The sequence below is a fragment of the Callorhinus ursinus genome, unplaced genomic scaffold, assembly GCF_003265705.2.
Source record: "Callorhinus ursinus isolate GAN/ISIS: 27379988/994484 unplaced genomic scaffold, GSC_fseal_2.0 scaffold25, whole genome shotgun sequence".
In the NCBI taxonomy this organism is placed as follows: Eukaryota; Metazoa; Chordata; class Mammalia; order Carnivora; family Otariidae; genus Callorhinus; species Callorhinus ursinus.
This window is the reverse complement of record NW_027397087.1, coordinates 32,149,970-32,171,744: the sequence shown is the minus strand read 5'-3', so window position 1 is coordinate 32,171,744 and position 21,775 is coordinate 32,149,970. Positions and strand designations below refer to the sequence as shown.

Below are 21,775 nucleotides of genomic sequence, written 5' to 3'. Positions count from 1 at the left end.
ATCTGTTTCTTCCAAATCCCATTATTTGTTGCTTCTGAGAATCCTATAAATGGGTGTCTGTGGATGGATCCCCTACAGTAATGAAGAGGATCAATAGTATTGTAAAGACTGCACCACTGGAAAGAATTATGTGCTATCTTTAAGTGAAAATTGAACAGTGCTTTAAAAATAGCATCGCCAGTTTTGATTATTTAACCGAAGCTGTCGATACTTTATACAGACCACATGTCAGAAAGCGAGCTTGCATGGTTACTTTATGGATCAAAAGAGGAAATGCTCACTGGGCTCATGCTAGATTTAAAAAATAAACAAATAAATTACTTAATCATAAACCAAATGACTTTATGCTATTGCCAAACATTAATCAATTTTCTATTTGAGTCTATTTGTTCAAAAGAGGTAATATATTTTTTAATTGCCATTCATTTTATACTAGTGTAGAGCAGAAGTAGAAAAATGTCAACTGGCTAAAATCCAGCTGATAGTTGGGAATATTTATTCACCTAAATTAAAATAATCACAGCTTTCTTTCACCGGCTTTAAGTTTATGATGCACATCGGTAAAAAGTCAGCATTATTGATTCATCACCATCTGCAAATTCAAAACGCTGACACACTCAGATAGATTAGGTAGGGCAGTCACTATCTGGAAAAATCTCAATGGAGTACTTTAATTCTTGATGACCTCAGACATACGTTTTCAAACAAGTGGAGTGGAAGTCAGTGATAACTTGGTTTATTGTGATACGATTTGCACATGCCATAGATTAAATGTCCCTCAAATCCAGGTTGTCTACGAGGAGGTTTTTCATCCTGCTTCTGAATACCAGCATGAGAGGGAGGTTGTTTTTTTTTTAAGGTTTATTTATTTATTTATTTGACAGAGAGAGAGACACAGCGAGAGAAGGAACACAAGCAGGGGGAGTGGGAGAGGGAGAGGGAGAAGCAGGCTTCCCGCGGGGCAGGGAGCCCGACGCGGGACTCGATCCCAGGACCCTGGGACCATGGCCTGAGCTGAAGGCAGACGCCCAACGACTGAGCCACCCAGGCGCCCTGAGAGGGAGGTTTTACTGCATTCCACAATGAACTGTATACAGTTCTAAAACATTTCCTAGCAAAGATGACCTGAGTTCTCTGTCAGTCAAGATGAAAGCAAGACTTCATATAAATTTTGCACATACATTTTAAAGTTTTGAAGACTGTTTCATGTAATGTACATGTGTAAAATTATAGCTTTATAGTGCATTTCACTTGTCTCCAGTCTCTCAGCTGAGTACTCCCCTGGGAAGCAGAGTCAAGCGATCCACTTTGTTACCTTCAAATTCCAGTGGAGACTAATGGCGGTGAACAGTGGGGCACGCCAGTTTAGGGGGAGCATCTCTCTCACTCACTAAAATTGCCTGTGCTTTTTCCAGACTCTGCCATCTTTAAGAGCGACTTCCTTCACGAGCCCATGTATTGCCCAAGAACACTCTAGCAAGACTGAAACATTTTAGGGCAATTTAATAAGTTAACAATACCTTCAAACTAGTCTCTGAGAAGTACGGTTTGTTGAAAGGCTTGATTCTGGGGCCTTGGCGACTATGATATACAGAACATCATGATCAAGTGGCTGAGGGAAGAAGGAGGATCCCTAAGTATCGTCCCTCACAAACTGCTTCATTGAGCACAGTTCTTTAGGTTCCTGAGAACTGGGTGCTTGTGGTAGTTGTGATTGGCTAGGAGTAATGGTTAAGAGAGCTACTGAAACAGAGGTGAGGAAATGTTAACAGTCATTTGTCTTTTTCTTTCTTTCTTGTGAAAAAAAGGTGGTGGTTAAATGGGAGAACACGTGCCAGAGCTGACTCAAAGATCATTTCTAGTGACTAATATTATAATTCTCTAAACAGTTAGGATCTAACTGTCTGCTGGAGGAATGCATAGCCAGAGACCTGGCCCAAAGCAAAGACACAGATGCAGATAGTTTTATTCCAGATCCATTTCCTGTCCTCTTTCTGGGATTTTCCTCCTACTCCCTTTATGGCCCCTTCCTGAGAGCCAAGGATGTCTGCAGCCCTCTGCTGTAGAACCTCCGCAACCTGACTTGGCAGGAAGGCTTGCTCACTGGGGTTTTCCAAACCTGCTCCTTTTCACCAAAACTGCCTCTTAAGTTTCCTAGGGTCCTCCTAAATGACTGGCTAGCTAATATGATGATCAATTAATCCATTTTAAGGTGATAAATACTAAGAGCGGATTAGTACATGGACAGGGCCTTCAATGGCTTAACACAAATGAGTAAATATCTTGAGTAATCCCCGCAATTTCTGCAAGGCCAACAGGAAGAGCCCTTGAAACATGAAGGCCTCACGCAGATCCCATCAGCCTTCCATATATTCTTCATTGGGTAGGGCTGGCTTCAGAAGCGCCGAAGTTCCCACAAGGTCAAGAGGGTGTGACATACTTGAACAGAGCCTCACTCTGTCTACCCCACATACCTGTTGGTGACAATAGATGCCATACACTCCAGGAGGGACTGGCACATTGGCACTCTCAAAGACCCATTTGCTTCCAGACTTGCTACTGTAAAGATGAGCTATTTCAGGCTCTGGACCCAGGATGGGTAAGTTTAACATATCCGCCACGGCCAAATCATCTCTGTGGAGGAGCCCGCTGACAATGTAGGCCTCTTTTCCTTGGATGAGATTTTTTATTCTTTTGATCGCCTTGGGACTGTACATCAGGTAAGTGGCCAGGCACATATGATGCTTCTGGGGGGAGACCATATCGTTCTTGTTAAAAGGTGTTCTTTTTCTAGTCCATATGCCTAATTTATAACGTTGCACACAATAAATGCATTATTAATAGCAGGCTGGGTTATGACCTATCCTGTTGTTTAGCAGTTTAAATTGATAAAAGCTGTTGGGGTGAGGCTCCATAATCGCTCACATCTTTAGTGTGTTGGAAATAGGCTCACTGGGAATAGAACTAATTACTACACATCTGTATTTATTTGATCCACGTGGAATTATCCTTCTGTCAGAAGGAAAAGAGGCTGGCAGCCTTTGGATAATAGTGATTCATCTCTGCAACACTTCTGGCATGGTTTAACACCAAAGCGTCTGGAAAATCAATACAAAAAATGAAGAAAAAAGCCTTACAGTATGCTTGACTATATGGGACTCTTAATCCGGCAACTCTTCAAGTGACTGGTTAGGCAAAGGGCACTCGGTACTCTCTTTCCAAAGTTCTACCACCAAGTCCATTTTAGAAAATATGTACTTTTATAATGATTGTTTTGGTTTTTAGCCAACACTCTGGAGAGGATTCATGGGTAGAAAATATTTGAAAACTTCAGCAAGACTTAAATTTATTTTCCAGTGGAAAATTCTTTTTATTTTATTTTTGACTACTTATTTTTTTTATTTTTTTAAATAGTCTTTTTTTTTTTTTTAAAGATTTTTATTTATTCATTTGCGGGAGAGACAGAGAGAGAACAAGCAGGGGGAGAGGCAGAGGGAGAGGGAGAAGCAGACTCCCTGCTGAGCAAGGAGCCCGATGCGGGACTCGATCCCAGGACGCTGGGATCATGACCCGAGCCGAAGGCAGACGCTTAACCATCTGAGCCACCCAGGCGCCCTATTTTTGACTATTTAGACCTCACTCAGTAATACATATGACTTCTCATTCAATAAAGTAAACGATTCTGGCATGTCTAGGAAGGGCAGAGGACAGAGCCAGTTGGTCAGCACATACCAAAACCAGTACAAGCGTGTCTCTGCGTTCAAGGAGTGGGGACACAAATGAGTACAGTAGATGGATAACCAATACCAGGCAGAGAAGGGCCATAAAGGGTTACAGAGGGCTGGGAGGCATGGAGGAAGGAGGCAGAGGCCATGTGCTGGTGGGGACAGTGGAGATGGCAAATTACTCATTCTCCTTGGACCTCAGTTTCCTCATCTGTAAAATGAGTATAATAGTAGTACCCATCTCACAGGCATGCTGTGAGGATTCAGTGAGATAAATGCATGGAAAGCACTTATATAATAAGCACATAATGAATGTTAGTTCATATTATTGTTATGAAAGAGTTTGGGGTTGAGGTGAATTTTGAAGGATGAGGTGAATTTTGAAGGATAAGGGAGGATTTAATCAGGTGACAATGGGCACAGGAAAGCCATTAGCCAAGGGTGGAATATGAGAACCCACGATTGCTCATTTCCTCTAGAGAGGAGGGCATCATGGCATGTGAGAAGGTGCTGGGGACTTGGGAGTGCTGGCTTAGAATCGAGCTCTATCACTTATAAGCTACCTGAACCTGGGCCAGTGACTTATACTCCCTCTGCCTAAGTTTCTCCATCTGTTTTTTTTTTTTAAGATATATATATATTTTTTTTTTAGAGAGAGAGTGAGAGCAAGTTGGGGGAGGAGCAGAGGGAGAGACTCCCCAGGCAGACTCCCTGCTGAGTGGGGAGCCAGATTCAGGTCTCGATCTCATGACCCATGAGATCATGACCTGAGCTGAAACCAAGAGTCGGACGTTCAACTGACTGAGCCACCCAGAACGCCCTGGTTTCTCCATCTGTCAAGTGGAAATAAAAATACCTGTTTGCTGGGTTGCTCTAAGCCTAAAATAAGATCATGAGTGTAATACACCTGTTATAATGCATGGCATTGAGTTGATATTCAATAAATGGTACTAATTATTATTACAGAGAAAAACTCTCTTTTTAAAATAAAGTCATTAAAAATGCCATGCAAATTATATAATGCAAGGTGCCAGTGTCTTAAGGGAGTTACGGGATTTTGCAGATTCGCACCTATTTCCCCAATTCTGGTCAAAATTATCTACTCAACATGGCATAAAAATGTGGAGAAAAGCTACTCAACTGTTTCTGGGAATGTTAGCAGCACCAGTTTGCAAACCGTTAGATGTAATGATGAGTATGGGAGAAAGAGAGCGAGGAGGGCCCTTGGATTTCAGTCCTGCCTGAATTTGTAACTTGCAAGGTGATTTAGAAAACTCGACCTTTCTGAGCCTCAGCCCCCATATTCAAATGATGCATTGACTAGAAGTCTCTGGGGTCTTTCCAGCTCTGAAATAACTTTCCCTTTCAAACCAGAGCTCTTCTGGGCTTTCCGTTTAATGGGTACAGAAATTCTGCTTGAGATGTTCAAAAAGTTTTGCAGATGGATCATGCGATGATTGCACAACAGTGGGAGTGTACTTAAAGCCACTGAACTGCACACCTAACATGATTAAAATGGTAAATTTTATGTTATGTGTATTTTGCCCCCAATTAGAAAAAAAGACAAAAAACAGAGCCCCTCTGAGAAGAGGATTTATATAATTTACACTTTGGGGCCCTTCTTCCAGGGCAAGCGTTCTATTCTAAGCTCTTCGATCTATGTCATATGCCTTTTCTACCATTATTTAAATCCATTTTCAACACCTGCTTTGGAGAATGCAATTCTGGGAAACCCAGTGCTCCACCACACAATGGCTGGTACCACCTCTTGAGTTTGTGTTTCCCATCTGGTTAATCACCATCTTTTCTTCTTGTTTATTTCACCCCTTTCCTTGCCCCACAAATTATTCCAATGAGGAAAGGTAAAAAAATTAAGTGTTGGGGAGAACTGGGGACTTGAGTCATAATATATGTAACATGGTGAGCTTTACAGGGTACCTAGAAGAGTGCTTTAAGGTGGCCGTGCTCTCAGTGTCAAGGTCACAAGGCCAAGGCCTCTGACACTATTCTCTTGCTTGATCCATAGAACACTGTACCAACGAACAGCTCCTCTTTTGGGGTGAGGAAACGGAGGCTCAAGTGACTTGCCCAAAGTCACACAGGTAGCAAACAGCAGAGGCAAGATTGAAACCCGGGACTGGCACAATTTCATGCTGCAGTTACCACAACTTCTCCCATTCTCCAGACTGAGCAGTGAAGGTCTGGTAAGTTTATGAGGCGTGATGAGGGGGTGGCAGATGCAGTGATAGAACCTAATATTAGCATTCCGAACCACTTCCAGCCAGGCTGGGGTTCTGGCTCCTCTCTTGGTGAGCACGCAGCCAGACTCTGGTTTATAGTCATCTGTGCGCCTGCCTTGTTCTTCAGGCAAGATGGTCCCATAGTATTGTGTTCGATATGTGTTTAGTAAAGATTTGAATACAAGTGAGTGATGGCACAGAACACGTTACTGGCCGTGGGTCTTGTATGACCGTTGAGAGAAAATCATGATCATCAGATCCAGGCAGCAGATTAGCATATATGACGAAAGTCTAAAATGTTCCTAGTTCATAACATTATACATACATTTGATTTATCACCACTAATTTTTTTCTGCACCTGAAACAAAAAGTAGTTGTTTGGGATGTCTTCGTAAACATTAAAATGTTCACAACCAGACATGATGACTTTAGAAGAGCACTTTTTACCATTACAGATTCAAGCATCATATAGTAACTTGGAGAGATGTACAAACAGATTTTTGGCACGCTTTAAAAAAAAATCTCCTCAGAGCCATCCATTTGAATGAAAATCAGCACTGATACAATCTCTCAAACCCATTAAAAGGAAATAAAGCAATAACTAAACAGGAGCAGGAACTGATGTGAAAGTGAGAGCTTAATTTTTGTATTTTAAAAAGTTGATTGCCTATGAGTGATTAATTACTCAAATAATTTAAATTTAAACTATGAGAAGTATTAAGCACTTAAAATATTCCCTACTCATTTCTACTCACCAAGATGCAGACCTAACTATGAATGTGACTCAGTGCATCTGTTAGTGCCAACCGCCTATCTCTTCCTTAGAAGCTGAAGAGTGGACTGCAGGGCACCTGTCTCAAGTAACAGGATTGTAGAGCTGGAAGGGTCTTTGAAATGCCCTTACCCATCACCTGATTGTATAGATGAAGATCAGAGGACCAGAAAGGTAAAGGGAGCTAGCCACAGGGGCATCCAGGAGCAACGCAATCATTCCAATTCATGATAGTGTTCTGGGGTCGGACAGATTTTGGTTTAGACTCTGACCCCACCAAGAACTTTGGACTAGAAAATGAGACTTGGTTTCCTTAGCCATAGAAGGAGATTGATCATTTCTGTCTTGTTGGCATTGTTCTGAGGACCAAAAGAGAAAATGTGTGCTAAGCACTTGAGAAATGTTACTTGTGCATTCACTTTCCTGTTCCCAAATTAGTGCCCCTTTCCCATTCCATGCCTCTTCGATGTATATGGACTTTTCAGATGTGCAGAAACTCTTCATCAGCAGCTACCAGGCTCCATTTTCTGGCTGGATAAAATTGGGAAATTACCACACAGTAATGAGAGTTTTTCTTCCTTGCTTTCTAATGTCCACTGTGACCCTGCCACTGAGGCCAGGGGATAGCTAGAGAGCACCAAGCAATCCTTGCCCTGATGGAGGATATTGGGAGGTTCCTAAGAGCATAAGGAAGTGGTGATGATTTGTCCCCTGTCTTTTCTCTTGTTCACCCTGTCCCTGTATCCTCCTCCATAGCCAAGCAGTGCCCATGAAACAGAGCTAGGCAGAGAGCTTGGGGGGAACATTGAGGTATCCAGTGATGAAACAAATAAAATGTTTATCTTGGTAGAAGAGAGTAACTCCTGATGACAATTCACTGAGTATACTAGCAAAGCAGATGTTATAGCAAACCTACTCAGCCCTGGCAGGCCTTTTTTTTGGGGGGGGGGGCTGTCAAAACATGATGCATCTGAAGGGTTAATAGGTAGCAACAACACATAGATAATAAAGCATGCCATCGATTTCTTTGCCAAAAAATAGAGCATAGATTTTGGTGCAACCCACCTGTGCGTGGAGAGAGCTATCTTTAGCAGCAAATTCAGACCCTTAATTATACAAAAAAAAGTCTCCGCCAAATTGTATAGTCCATTAAGTATTAAAATGTTGGTTGTTTAAAATGGAAATTTTAAATTCTTGTTAAAACATAGAGAAATTCATTTCTTTTTTTTTTTTTTAAAGATTTTATTTATTTATTTGACAGAAAGAGAGAGACTGCGAGAGAGGGAACACAAGCAGGGGGAGTGGGAGAGGGAGAAGCAGGCTCTCCGCTGAGCAGGGAGCCCGATGTGGGGCTCAATCCCAGGACCCTGGGATCACGACCTGAGCCGAAGGCAGACGCTTAACGACTGAGCCACACAGGCGCCCCGAGAAATTCATTTCAAGCCATCTCTTACACTGTGCTTGTGACTCCGTGAATTTCCCAAAAGCTCTTATGTGGGGGTGGAGTTCCATTTAGAATTCATCCCATTCATTAAAAATCAGCAGAAGTTAAAAAAAAAAAATCTGAACCTCATTCATTATGAACCCTGTGATGTGGTAAATCAGGCCAAATTCCCTTGAGGAAACAAGTCCAGGGAGTAACAAAGAATAGCAGTGTAGAAATCAGAAAACAGGGGCCCTGGTCAAGGTTCTGCCCCTAACAAGCTTGGTGACCGTGGGTGGGCCCAGGCTTTCTCTGTCTTGGCGTTCACCACACAAAATTGAAGAAAAGGAACTACAGATGTTATAAATTTACCTACTTGATGGTACCACCCAATCACTGCAATTAGGCTTCAGCTATAGAGAAACTGGGCAAGAGCAGCTCAACTAAGTCTGCGAGTTAAACTGGGATATTTATTTCCTCCAGTCCAACTAGTAGTCTAATCAGTAAAGCTGTTAAACTTGCAATAATATTTCACTGATGTGTACCAGAGCGTTGCAAGTTATAAAATTTCCAATTTAATTTTACTGCATCCCTGAAGCCGTAGTAATTAGAAGACAAACTCACAGGGAAGATGTTTATAGCTTCAGGGGTGATAATTTTGAACCTGCCCTGCAGGTCACTTCTATCCTCAAGGTTCCCCGATTTGACAGCCGCCTGTAGACTCAGGATTTTATTGTAATACCGCAGTAATTCGTCGTTCATCTGAATGGAGCAGATGTAGATGACACTCACATTGGCATCTAAAAACAACAGGCACAATGTTAATTACTGGTATAAAGGTAAATGACATTCTGAACTCTGGCATCGGATTGATGTTGCACAGTTTAAAATAAAGAGCGTATCCAAAAGCCACACTGAAGTTAATTTAGATTGGTTTTGTACAGATCTTCGCCATTTAACTGGCTTCTTTGCATTTTAGCATTTCTCTAAAGAAAAGATAAATAACACCACCACCAAAAAAATAGACACAATGATTCCTCCAGAAGGAAGGCTGTGAGGTACTAAGGAAGTGTGCTTTCAAATAATACATAGGGATTTAGCCCCAGAACTACCATTAACATCAATGGGAATTGCATAGTGCTTTAAAAATTTATCCCATTAACTTCAGTAAATTATAAAACAGAGCTATTAACTTTAGAAAGCTGATGAAGTTGCAATTTCTTATTCTGCCTGGACTTGGCAGGGCCAATTCAGGGAACATCCTGTCCAAATAAATGGTCTGATTATGACCATAGCAATGATTATTTCAGGAAACCAACCTTTTCCCTGCTCCATTCCCAAAGAGGAGTATATTACTTAAATAGGACATCTAGTGATTCTTGGTTTAAAGGAAACGCTGTCTTAACTTAACTGTCTTTCTTCTTAAGTTGTGCTTCTTGGTATGTACATAGAAAGAAATCCTAATTGAATATCCCACCCAAATGGGATAGTGAGATGAGATTACCCACTGCAGGGTTTTAATATTTTAAGGACTTGGGACAGGGAATCAGCAGCCACTGGAGTCATTCATTCATTCATAAAATAACTGGTTGATCGGTAGGGGCAAAGCACTTGGCTAGACATGGAGGGAAATGAGGAGTCAAAGCAGCTGGGATAATGCCCACGAGGAGCGACCATTTCATGTGCACAAACAGCCTTCAAACAAGGTGGAGAGGGGCGGACCCAGTGAAGCACGTGGAACAGGTGCTTCGGGAAGTTCGGGGGAGGCAGAACTGTAAAATATTTCCTTGGTCAGGTAGGGCTCAGAGGGGATTTGAGGACTCCTCTGTTCAGTTTGACAAGAGTATATAGAACACAGACTGATTAAATTCCAGCTCAGCTGCCTGGGAACATTGGACACAGTATTTAACCTTTCTAAGCATCGGTTCTTCATCTCAAAAATGGAGAAGAAAATCACCTGGGACATAGAGTTTTGAAGAGTATTAAATGAAAGATACCTATAAAGCACGTGGTGCGGTATCTGGCCCATAGTAGGTACTCAGTAAACAGTACAGATGCAGGAATCCACGGCACGGCCCACCCTGACTAGGGGAGCCAACAGTGATTCCACACCCTGCCCTCCACACCTGCCCTCCCTTTATCAGCGCCCCCAAGATTTAACATGATGTAGTATCCTCGGTCATTTCATCCTACTGTCTCAAATCTATTAATCTTGTCTCTCCAAACTCTTTAAAGGCAAGGTGTATGCTCTTTCCTATATTCCCCCAAGCCCAGGTACGGTATGGAGCATGCAGGAGCCCCTCAATAAATACCTGTGGGCTGACCGGAGGGATCTGGGAGGATGGAGGGATGTGGGAAGTAGAGAATCTCACACAATCAGTGAGATCAATGGCCCGTGGGAGAAATCCTCCCCCAGGAGAAGCGGAGTCCTCCAAACTGGCCCCATGCTGAGTGGCCCCGTGCTGAGCCGAGAGGAGGCACCCCATAAATGTAAATATCTAAGTGGCCCCTATTTGATTTTGAAACCAAATTGTCACATAAACCTCAAAATAAATTAACTGAGGAGACAGTAAATAACTTGTATCCAGTTGCTGAATGACCAAATTATTTATCCCAAACTTTGGGTTTGCAAGAGGAGACTTAGTGTCTTACTAAACTAAGGGTACCTCACAGCCCTCCTTCTGAAGGAATCGTATCTATTTTTTAGTGGTAGTGTTATCTCTTCTTTAGAGAAACGCTGAAGTGCAAAAAAGCTGGTTAAATGGCGAAGATCTGTACAAAACCAATCTAAATTAACTTCAGTGTGGCTTTTGGATATGGTCTTTATTTGGTTTTAAAAACCAAACTAGGATTTTTTTTAAGTATTAAAAAAAGACATAAAAACAAACAACAAAAACAAAGACTCCACAGCTGAAGAAAACTAAATTTTTCTTGGGAAGGAATTTCTAGGTTACAAATAACAACAAATCATATCACTCATCTCACCTCCCTGTGCATTTCTGGCAAAGGAATACATATCACTAACACGAATATCCAATATTTGTGCATCTGCAAACGTTCAAAATTAATTGACAGGTAATTTTGGAAAGCAATTAATATGAAGACAAAGATTGCTTTGATCGCTAGTCAATAGTCAATAATGATCACTCTCTTGCTTAACTCCTCTAGGAATTGAAAATACTGGTAGCCATTGGGGTCTCCACCTGACACCCTGACTTCACTGCCAATATCCAAATGACAGGTCTTACCAACCTAATCAGATTCTCTTTGTTTTCCCTGAATAAGCAAAAAGTCAACACACTTCACTAGGAATTAATGGAATTAAAAAAAAAAGATAATTTATTCTTACATAAAATTACTATTTTTCCTAGTTTCTTCATATATTTTTTAAAAATTTCACAAGCAAGTACTTTTTCTACCTTCTAACTACCGTTTCTAAACTTCCATTACATCTCTTGAAGAGGTTTTGGGATCGGATTGCTATATCATGAAGACAGTGTACCAAAAAAAGGCATTTGGTTCATAGTCTCTCAGAAAAGTTCATCGTGAAATTTTCCATTGCAGGTAAGACATAGATTGAACTATTGAATTATTTAAAATAGAAACCTCATATTTTCAAATGTTTTCTAATAATGAGACTCTTTTGTAAAGAAATTCTTTGGTGATGGTTTGTGCTATATATAGAAAGGTATATAAAAAGCTAAAGAAAAAAATTAATTCAAATAAATTAGAGCAAAGTCTGCCCTCTGCTGCACTTCAGTGATTTCCACCCAGTCAGGTTTTTAGTTGAAACAGCTCAGCACTAACAAATCAATCTCAAGTCATCAAAAAAAAATTTTTTTTGTAACTCTGAAAAACGATATTAGTGCCTACATAATAGATTAAAGCAATTACACTATTATTATTTTAGGACACTGTAAATTTCTAGTACTGATGTATTTTTGTTACCAAATGGCATTTATAAAATAATAATGATGCTGAAATATATATGAATCATGTAAAGTATGTCATTCCGGGGAGCCAGCTGAGTTGGTCATTGATAATTTAAAATTCTTCCTTGTTTTGCTTAAATAAAGGCCATAGCGACTGTATTTTAGCAAAACAAAGAAGTTCTTATTTGGTAACTAATAAAAACCTAGTTTTTGTTTACCCTGAATTTCTGGCCAGTACCTTCTAAACTGATTCAGTATTAGTGCTTAGCCTTTGCGACCTTGTGTTAAGCCTAACCTGAACCTTGGTCTTCAGCAGCACAAACCAGGGCATTATTGTCTTCTCTCCTGGCCCAGGTTGGTGTCTGATTTAGAACTGACCAAGCCAGTATCAGAGCCTGACCTTTACAAGGAAATATCTACCACCTGAGGTCTATATTTCTAAGAATTCCCTCTCCTAGGCACCTCCTGTTTTCTGATAACTAGATGATATGTATTTAAATAAAAGCTTCTTTTAAAAAAAATCTGTCTTCACATCCCTCTTAGTCTTATAGTGAAAACAATTCTTTTCATTTCTGATACCACCTTCCACTTACTTCCCAGATACCATAATAGACAATATTGACACAGATATAAAATGTTGGCTTCCCTCACTGCTGGAGTCGGGAAATGAAGAGGATTTGGGGCTATAGGAGAGAAATCCTCAGAATTTAGAAAAAGCAACCCAAATAAATTAGTTAAAAATGTCATTTTTTAATTCAAGTCAACGCCACTATAAATCTGTTCTTTAAAACAAAACATTTATTTTGCCCTGCCAGTAGATTAGAAATCCACACTTTTTCCTTGCAGGGGAAAACAAATAAGCAAAATTAAACATTTTTATCAACATCCTCTGATAAACATTCCCAAGAGTCATTTGTGTGGAAGTATTTACTGTACCTAAGATGTCACACAGCCTCCCCAGCTGCATGTTCTGTTGCGTGTTGAAGTCGTCCATATTTTGTCTCACAGGCAGAGAATATCCTAAAAGGTGAACAAGATGTCAAAACACAGAAAGAGCAAGTCAGTATGGCAAAATGGCACACTAGGATTTCCAGGGGTCACAGTCCACATTTCTAGGCAAGAATTTTCTCGGAAGCATCTTGCAGACACAGTCTAACTCCTAAGAATGAGATCCTTGCTTCTCAGGGGATTAAGCATTATTCTGGAAGATTTGCTAAGCAGCATATTCTGCAAAAGAAGAGTTTGTATTTTTCTTTTTTTTTAAGATTATTTATTTATTTATTTATTTGAGAGAGAGAATGAGAGAGAGAGAGCATGAGAGGGGGGAGGGTCAGAGGGAGAGGCAGACTCCCCGCTGAGCGGGGAGCGCGATATGGGACTCGATCCCGGGACTCCAGGATCATGACCTGAGCCGAAGGCAGTCGCTTAACCAACTGAGCCACCCAGGCGCCCTAAGAAGAGTTTGTATTTTTCAATACCAGCAAAACCACCGGGAACCAAGATTATAAAAACAGGGGGAAAATGTCTGACGTTGAACATGAATGTCAAAACAAAATTGAAGAAAATTATGCTCAGGGTTTAAAAAACAAACAAGCAAACAGACCGTATTGGCTCTTTTTAACTTATGCTTCCTGTGTGGCATTTTGAAGATGTGTCCCCAGAATCATTCTAAACTAACACACGGATTTCAGAGAAACCCCTTGCTGTCAGGAATATGTATTTAAGTAATTCTGAATACTAAAGAAATATGCTTCTGCTCACCCAGTCAAAAGAAATTTTAACTTTTAGAGGGTAATAAAGGTTAATGCAGTTACTTTGTCAGTACTGATAGAAGTCCTGCAGTTTGCCTTCGTGTCCACTGGAAACAGAGCAGAAGGAAAATGCATGTGGATTACTCTTGTACAAAACTAAAAGAAGAAACAGCGGCAACTCTTCCTGCTGGCATTTCAGGGGTTAAAAAAAATAAGTGGATCAAAGCATGAACTTAAAAGGCACACATACTCACAAGCAGGTATAATTGCTTATATGAAATTCAGCAACTGTTGGTGCAACTTTTTTTTTTTTTGAGTAAAATTGCTTTTCACATTTTGAAGAGATGCTTCAATGCCTCCTTGTGGTTAGTGAGCCCAAACACATGTTTCAAGTTAAACTGCTTTAGATAAAGTGATTTTAAATATTACATCTTTGAGATGTGACACAGATTTCCTTTTCAGCATAAGGAAAACTATAGCAATTCAGGCAACAGGGCTTCAGATCAAATGCACTCTGATAATTGGCTCTTTGCTTTGATGTCAGTGTTTAAACACTATAGACGTTGTCTGGAAATTAAATGAGCTTACAATTCATCTTAAAGTCTCCCTTTTGCTTTATGCAGATGACCTTAAGAACTACAGAGGCAGAGGGACAAATAGCTTGTTCGAGTTATTTTTGAAAAATTATTAATTTCTAAAATAGGTTGGGGAACCCTTCCACATATGAAAGCGTAGACCGCTGCAGACAATGCCATCTTGATGTGTGATTGCAGTACTGGGACTCTTAGGATTTTGCCTATGTATAATTCTATCTATATTCAGATAAATGTTTAGGAAGATGTCTTGTGAATAACTTCTATATCCAAACTATAAGAAGGCAGGAAAAATGCCTAAAGAATAAAGTATGATTAAGAAAAATGCCGGAGAGCATTCCACGGATGCATTTCCTTTCAAAAGCAAAGATAAAAGGCAGTGTGAGATGTCTCATTAAGATGATGTCCAATTTAAAATATAAAGGATGTCTGATCACTTTGTTGCCGCATGTGAGTAAGTCTGTGTTTCAATCAAGTGCTGGAGGTCAGTTTTCCAACAAATTACTTGGTACCTCTGTTACCACTGATCAAGGACGCATATAAAATGTCTATGCAGAATTATGACAGAACTGGTTACTCAGTTAACCCTACAAATACGCCCATTTTAAAGAACTGAATGTTAGTAATCTCAGAACACTGTTACAGAGGCTCACATGAAGTAACAGATATGAAGACATTTTGTAAACTGTGAAGTGCTGTGCAAACATAAGGTATTTTAATATTATGGGGTATATGTGCTTCCAAGGCCCATAACAAGAACAAATCTTGTGGCAAGCCACAGACCATTCTACATGGACAAGGTACAATGCAGTGAACATTGCCATCAGCAGAGCAGAAGCTGGGAGTCGATTTTTTTAAAAAGTCGGATTTATTATGTTTCGTACACCCACAAAAGTACGTGTTGACATCCAGGTGAAAAGATGCTCATCAATGCTGGCAGTACATATATTAAATCCAATAGTGACTTAACCACTAAGCTATTGGCAAGGATGTTGTGGCCTTGGGGAACTCAGCAGACGTGCCCAGTGGCAATGAACCATCACATTTCGAATATAATCTGCAGAGACATGGGTACTTCAAAGGTCAGATAGAAACACGGGGGAGTTTTGAGACATCATCTACTTCAACCCTGTTACGTTATAGATAAGGAAAACCAGGGTAAGTGCCTTGTCTCTTGTCCAAGATCACATAAACCTACAAATTACTATACAGTTCAGATAGGACATATTTAGCTCTTGCATAAATGTGGTTGCATAAAAGAAGAGAGAGGCAAGACTCCAAATGTGAGCAGAGAACTCCAGAAGGGACAAAGAGCCTCTGCCTCTTTTCTCACTTTTATTTCCAATTATTGCAGCAGGCAGAATAACGGCCCTCCAGAGATGTCCATGTCCTCATCCCAGCAACCTGCGAATATGTTAGGTTACCTGGCAAAGGGGAAATAAAGTTGCAAATGGAATTAAGGTTGCTAATCGGCTGACCTTAAAATAGGGGGATTATCCTGGATTATTTGGCTATACCCAGTGTAATGACAAGGGTCCTTAAAAGTGGAAGAGGGAGGCAGGAGAGGAGAGAATTAGAGAAGCTGTGACTATAGAAGAAAGGCACATAGAGATGCTTGTTGCTGGCTTTAAAGATGGAGAAAGGGGGCCAAGGGCTCTCCTCATTCACGCCTTTGTGGGCAGCTTCTAGAAGCTGGAAAGGGTAAAGAAATTATTCTCCCCTAGAACTTCTAGAAGGAGTGCAGTCCTGCTGACACCTTGATTTTTAGCCCCTCTCAGACTTCTGAACTACAGAATTATTGCTCGAAGGCAATACACTTCTATTGTTTAAGCCACTAAACTTGTGGGAACTTGTTAAAGGGTGATAGAAAATGGATACGATGCCTACCTTCCATCTTCTTCTTTCAACTCTTATAAAATGGGGTCTCTGATCTGGAGAACTTGTGGGAATTCAAAGAATGGTGAGTGGGACCTGTAGCTTCTTCTAGGCCCTCATCAGCCTAGGAGAAAACAGCCCTGGCATAAAGGGGCACTCTTTCTTCCTTACCACTGGAGAGAGGGGCCCAGCCTCTTTCCTTAGGGCCGTCCCCATCACATGGGAAAATAGTCCATCTTTTCTCAAAATGTTATCACCTCTGCTTCACATCAAGGGAGGGTACCTGAGAGATGCTTCTGTGAAGTTATCCAACTACCTTCGCTGTTCTGCCAAACCAAGGATGCTCACCAGTTGTTACTTACTATCATCCCTCCACCTTCATCTCTGCATTTGTCTCCTGTCTCATCCCTATCTCCACTCCCACGCAAACTCCTATCAGATGATGCTAATTGCCCCTTTGCATCCAGGAAACTAGCTCTGCTGGATTGGCTTTTCCTTTGCAGAAACCCCAGAAACCCACAAGCAAGGCCTTGCTCACAGTGACTGTGCCTCCTTGGGGCTGCTATGTGACAGGCCCCTGTTGTTGTGTCGGAGCACATGTTCTGGAACAGCCTGCTCATCACCCTGTGATTGATTTCTACTTCCTTTTGTCACCTGGTCCTATTCCTTACAGGGTACCTAAGGCAGAGAAGAGGTTAACAAGGGACTACTGGTTGCCAAGAAGTTGTCATTTATCTGATCACCCTGGCCCAAGATGGTAGTCAACCAGGCCTCAATCTGATGGACTGGAGCAGTAGGTCTCAACTATTTGCCCGTTTTGAAACACGTGCTGTGTGATATTCACATGCATCCCCCACTCCTAGGGGCCAACACCAGGGGACGATAGCAGTAGCTGTCACCCCAACCCTTTCCCTTCCATTCAAGAAAGCATACTGGATAGAAGCTGAGCAAAGTGACATCATTATAGAGGCGATCTTGAATTACTCCAATTCGCAAAAAAAGTTAACGTTACCCAGCTTTGGTACTCTAATCATAAAAATGTTCAGGGAACATGTGACATATGTCACAACCGATTGCCCATCAGCATACTGCAGTCATCCAGAGAAATGTGATCGAGGCATTATGGTTATACCTAGGTTCTAATTACTTGTGCAACTGTGAAAACACAAGCTACTGAGATCAAAGATTAAAAGATAGTAAGAGAGACACCTATCTGGGTTCTTTATGTATGTATGTAGTATACGCAGTGCCAGTTTGATGAAAATAAAACTGAGCATTGTTTTGGGGGGATACTACTGAGGGGGATTAGGGAATTTTGTGATGGGGATGTAGAAAACACAGGAGGTGCTTAAGTATTTGTTGAGTGTTGAAAACATTCTCAAACTAAACTGGCCAAATGGATTCTGTACGGTTGTGGAAAGAGTGAAGACTTGGGGTGCCTGGGTAATACAGTCTGTTGAGTGTTCAACTCTTGGTGTCAGCTCAGGTCATGATCTCAGGGTTGGGAGATCAAGCTCTGCTTTGGGCTCCACACTCACTCAGCGGGGAGTCTGCTTGGGATTCTCTCCCTCCCTCTGCTCATGCACTCTCTCTCTCTCAAATAAATAAATCTTTAAAAAAGAGAGAGAGAGAGAGAAGGAAGACTTTCTCTTATTCGAACTTTTTATCAGTGACTTTATCAGCAACTGGCCCGTGATAAAGTCACCATGGAGCTAAGGCCAGTGATTCTCAAAGCAATGTCTAGAGACTGTAGAAGGTCCTAAGACCCTTTTAGGGAGTCTGGAAGGTCGAAACTATTTTCAAAATAATACCAGGATGATAACCTTTTTCACAAAGTGCAAAAAAATTATTGATAGGATTTCAAATTCCACATTGTAACTAACAGAAGAATTCCCATCCACTATTGAGTTTTGGTATAAAATCAAAGAAGAATATACGCAATTGTCTGAAAAGGCTATAAATGCATAAAACAGTTTTCCCTTTTCCAAATACTTATCTCTGTAGGGGATCTCTGTTTTCTTCATATGCTTCAATCAAAACAACATATTGCAACAGACTGAATACAGAAATAGATATGAGAATCTAACCATGTTCTATTAAGAGATTTGCTAACTTGTCAACCAACGCAACTCTTTTCATTAAATTTTTTTGTTTGGGAAAATAAAGGTTTTTTTAACAAAAATATGTTATTTAGGTTACATTGGTAACTGATTCATTGTTGTTATTTTAGATTTTATTTTAGTTTTTTTATTTGACAGAGAGGGAACACAAGCAGGGGGAGTGGAAGAGGAAGAAGCAGGCTCCTCGCTGAGCAGGGAGCCCGATGCAAGACTCGATCCCACGACCCTGAGATCATAACCTGAGCCAAAGGCAGATGCTTAACCAACTGAGCCACCAAGGCACCCCTATTGTTGTTGTTTTAAAGTAAATTAAATATTTTTAAAGTTTCTCAATTTTAGTTTCCAGTACAGTATGTATTGATAGATACAACCTATGGAAACAATGCTTATTAGGGTTCTCAATAGTTGTTACAAGTATAAGTTTGAGAAGAGCTGAACAAACATTTTAATATTTTTTATGACAATGAAGGCGATGACAAAGAGTATAGTTTTATCTTAGTAAATGCAAGACTCTTTATACCATATCCTAATACTAATCCATTTCACGAAGAGCTCATGAGCTGGTGTTTAGTGCTGCTGCTGCACTTCATGGTGCAACATCAGATAGCTCAAGGCCAACTGTGTAACTTAATATTACAGGGTCATGGGGCCAACTCTGGTCTAACTAATTAAGGAGTGTTGATTTGAATTACTTGGATGAATATAACATCGAGGAATACAATGTGTTTTCATCTTAATTCGGGCTGAAAAGGAATTGGACAGTTTAAGTGCACTTTGTTTCTGATCTCAAAGGATGTGTATATTTTGGGGAACTGTATCTGGGAGATCTTGGCAGTACCTCTGTCTCAAGGATCTAGTATAGCAATGCCATGACTGAACTGTGGATTCCATGGCTAACTTGCCAAAATACATGTTGAAGACCATGAAGATTTGACTGAAAGTCCCAATTTCTTAGCCCTAAGAACAAAGTCTATCGTGTCTTTGAGTTGTCAACCCAAAAATGAGAAAGCAGAAAGATGTCAGTGTGCTTGGAGACATAGTAAGAATGTGATTTCAGAGGTAACACTCTTGGCTGTGGTCCTCCACCCTTGCCCCTGTTCACAAAGGGAGGTGACATCCGGTTCTTATCTTTCCATAAAAGGGAGTGGGGTTAGGGAGCTACTGTCTCATGAACATTTGGGATAGGGTCAGTTATACACAAAACTTAGTGTATACTAAGTTTTCCTATTTTTAAGGCCTCCGTGATAGTACAGAGCAGCAGAAAAATGCTGTTCTTTCACGACACTCACAACAACAGAATCCACAACTTTATGGAAGGGAGTATCTTGGAGACCCCTAATGGTGTTTGCTCCAAGGATAATTTGCTGAAGTAATGCACAGAGGGAAAAAAAAATGAAGCTGAACTATATAGATTCCTTTTAGCCATTAAATAAACTGGCAATGAAATAAAAGATTACATAGAGAAAAGGGAAAATCCCACCTCAATAATTCCCTATTTTTATTTTAAAAGAGGAAGAGAAGTAAGGGAGGAAACTCATCACTGGGGGGGTTTAATTGGCTGGCGGTGCCTCATATACCTGCCCACGGCATCAGAGCCCCATACTTGGCCTATCTCATTTAATGTCAATATATTTTAAAATGTCACTGAGTTTAAGTGTAGCACCAAATGATGTACTGTAATAAAGGAGCATGGGGGTTAAATTAAAAGTGGAGGAAATAACTTGGCCAAAGAAACTGGAAGCAGAATTAGTTCCTAGGTTTTATTTAGACCTCTGATTTTTCTAGAGGTATTAGGATTCTTTGTTGCAGTTCTTTCTTATTTGACTGATAGATTTTGCTTAAAATAGACCCTAGTATTCTATTCCTGCTATGAACCATAGTAGATTATTTTGTTATATTTTTGTATTTCATTGTATTTCATTAATAAAAATGATAAAAATATCTAATATCCAATTAAGAGATTAGCCTATATACTCTGCAAAGGATGAGGTTTTTTTCTATCATCCTATGAAATTACAAGGCTGATCAGTTTCTTTGGACAATTAATCAACAGCATCCCACCTCTCCTGTTTGTTAAAAAGAGCTAAAACTTTGTTACATCTAGGAATACTACCCAAAATACATAACAGTCAATCAAGTTTTATAATTACTCCTTTCAAAGAGGAGTACTCTGCAATGTGTAATTGTCTTAATGTTCATATTATCAAGCCATATACTTGAAAATACATGATAAATATTTTGTGGTCAAAGGCATTACTGAAGACATTACTGTGGTCCTCTACGTGATCATCAGTTTGGAGAATGCAATTATTCTTGTGTGTGCAAAACTGCATAAACAAATAACCGAATGCCTATAACTGCAATATACTGTATAGTTATCAGCTACAAATCTTTCATTTTTAGGGTTCAAACAAGTTAGTGCAGCCCTAATTGGCTAGTGACATGGCGTAATTATTTCTAGGGCTAATTCTACACCAGAATTGATTGCAAATCTCCTGTAGAAAGAGAAAAAGCGGACAAGGCTGTGATTTGTATTAAATGCCTACCTGAACCTTACATGTCTACCAACTCATTTTGATTAGTGAATCCCTCTCAACTCTGAAAACAAAATTACTATATTGAATAGATTTTGGGGGACACGTGTTTGGAGGAAAAAAGGGCTTTACTTTTATCTACTTTTGTTTTCATGAATTGTCCCTAGTACAGGAGACAAAGTAGGCATGTTGTGACTAGCTAAAATCTTCAAGAATTCTGAAAGTGGTGCACACAAAAGAGGTATACCATAATCATTTTTTAAATGGTTTGAGAATTATGTCTGTGGAATAAGTATGAGGTGACAGGTTAACGTTATTTAAACCTAAATTTAATTTAATAGCCACAGGTTATTTTATAGAAACCTACAGCATAGGTTATAGAAACAAATACTATTTGATCAGAGCCCATGTATTATTCTCTTGTGAAAATGTGTAATTGGGCTTTTTAAATGGTCAGCTGAGAAAAATATATATGCTTAGTCTTATCTCTTGGAAGATATATGATTAGCAATTATTCTTTAAAATGGGTTATTACGTTGTTAACAAAAATTACCACAATATGGAAGACTTTCAGATTTATTATGTGTTTAATTAAGCTGAGAATATGTTTTATAGAAGAAAACTAGTTTTAATATCAGATCTAAAATAATGCAATTCTAGTTTTGGACCAGGTTATTTTTCTACCTAATCTATATCCAGCAAACCCTTTTGGAATTTTAAAACATTTTCATTTAAAATTATTCTTTATTACCCAGTTTAGATTACTGCCCGTTATTTTCAAAATATTACCTCTTTGGACAACGGCTCTTT

The 21,775-nt window shown here is 40.0% G+C and overlaps 1 protein-coding gene across 9 annotated transcripts in view; it reads right to left on the bottom strand.

The window, feature by feature from the left end:
* The window catches only part of IQCH (IQ motif containing H), a 218,485-nt gene that overhangs the window by 78,464 nt on the left and 118,246 nt on the right, over positions 1–21,775 (bottom strand). For 5 of the 9 annotated variants that reach the window (XM_025884587.2, XM_073877244.1, XM_073877245.1 and 2 more), the window contains 3 exons: positions 13,029–13,112; positions 8,785–8,960; positions 2,475–2,747 (listed from right to left, as the gene is read on the bottom strand). In XM_025884587.2, coding sequence (XP_025740372.1) covers positions 2,475–2,747; positions 8,785–8,960; positions 13,029–13,112 — 533 coding nt within the window. The remainder of the gene's footprint in view (positions 1–2,474; positions 2,748–8,784; positions 8,961–13,028; positions 13,113–21,775) is intronic. The other 4 variants (XM_073877246.1, XM_073877248.1, XM_073877249.1 and 1 more) reach the window with 1 other exon arrangement.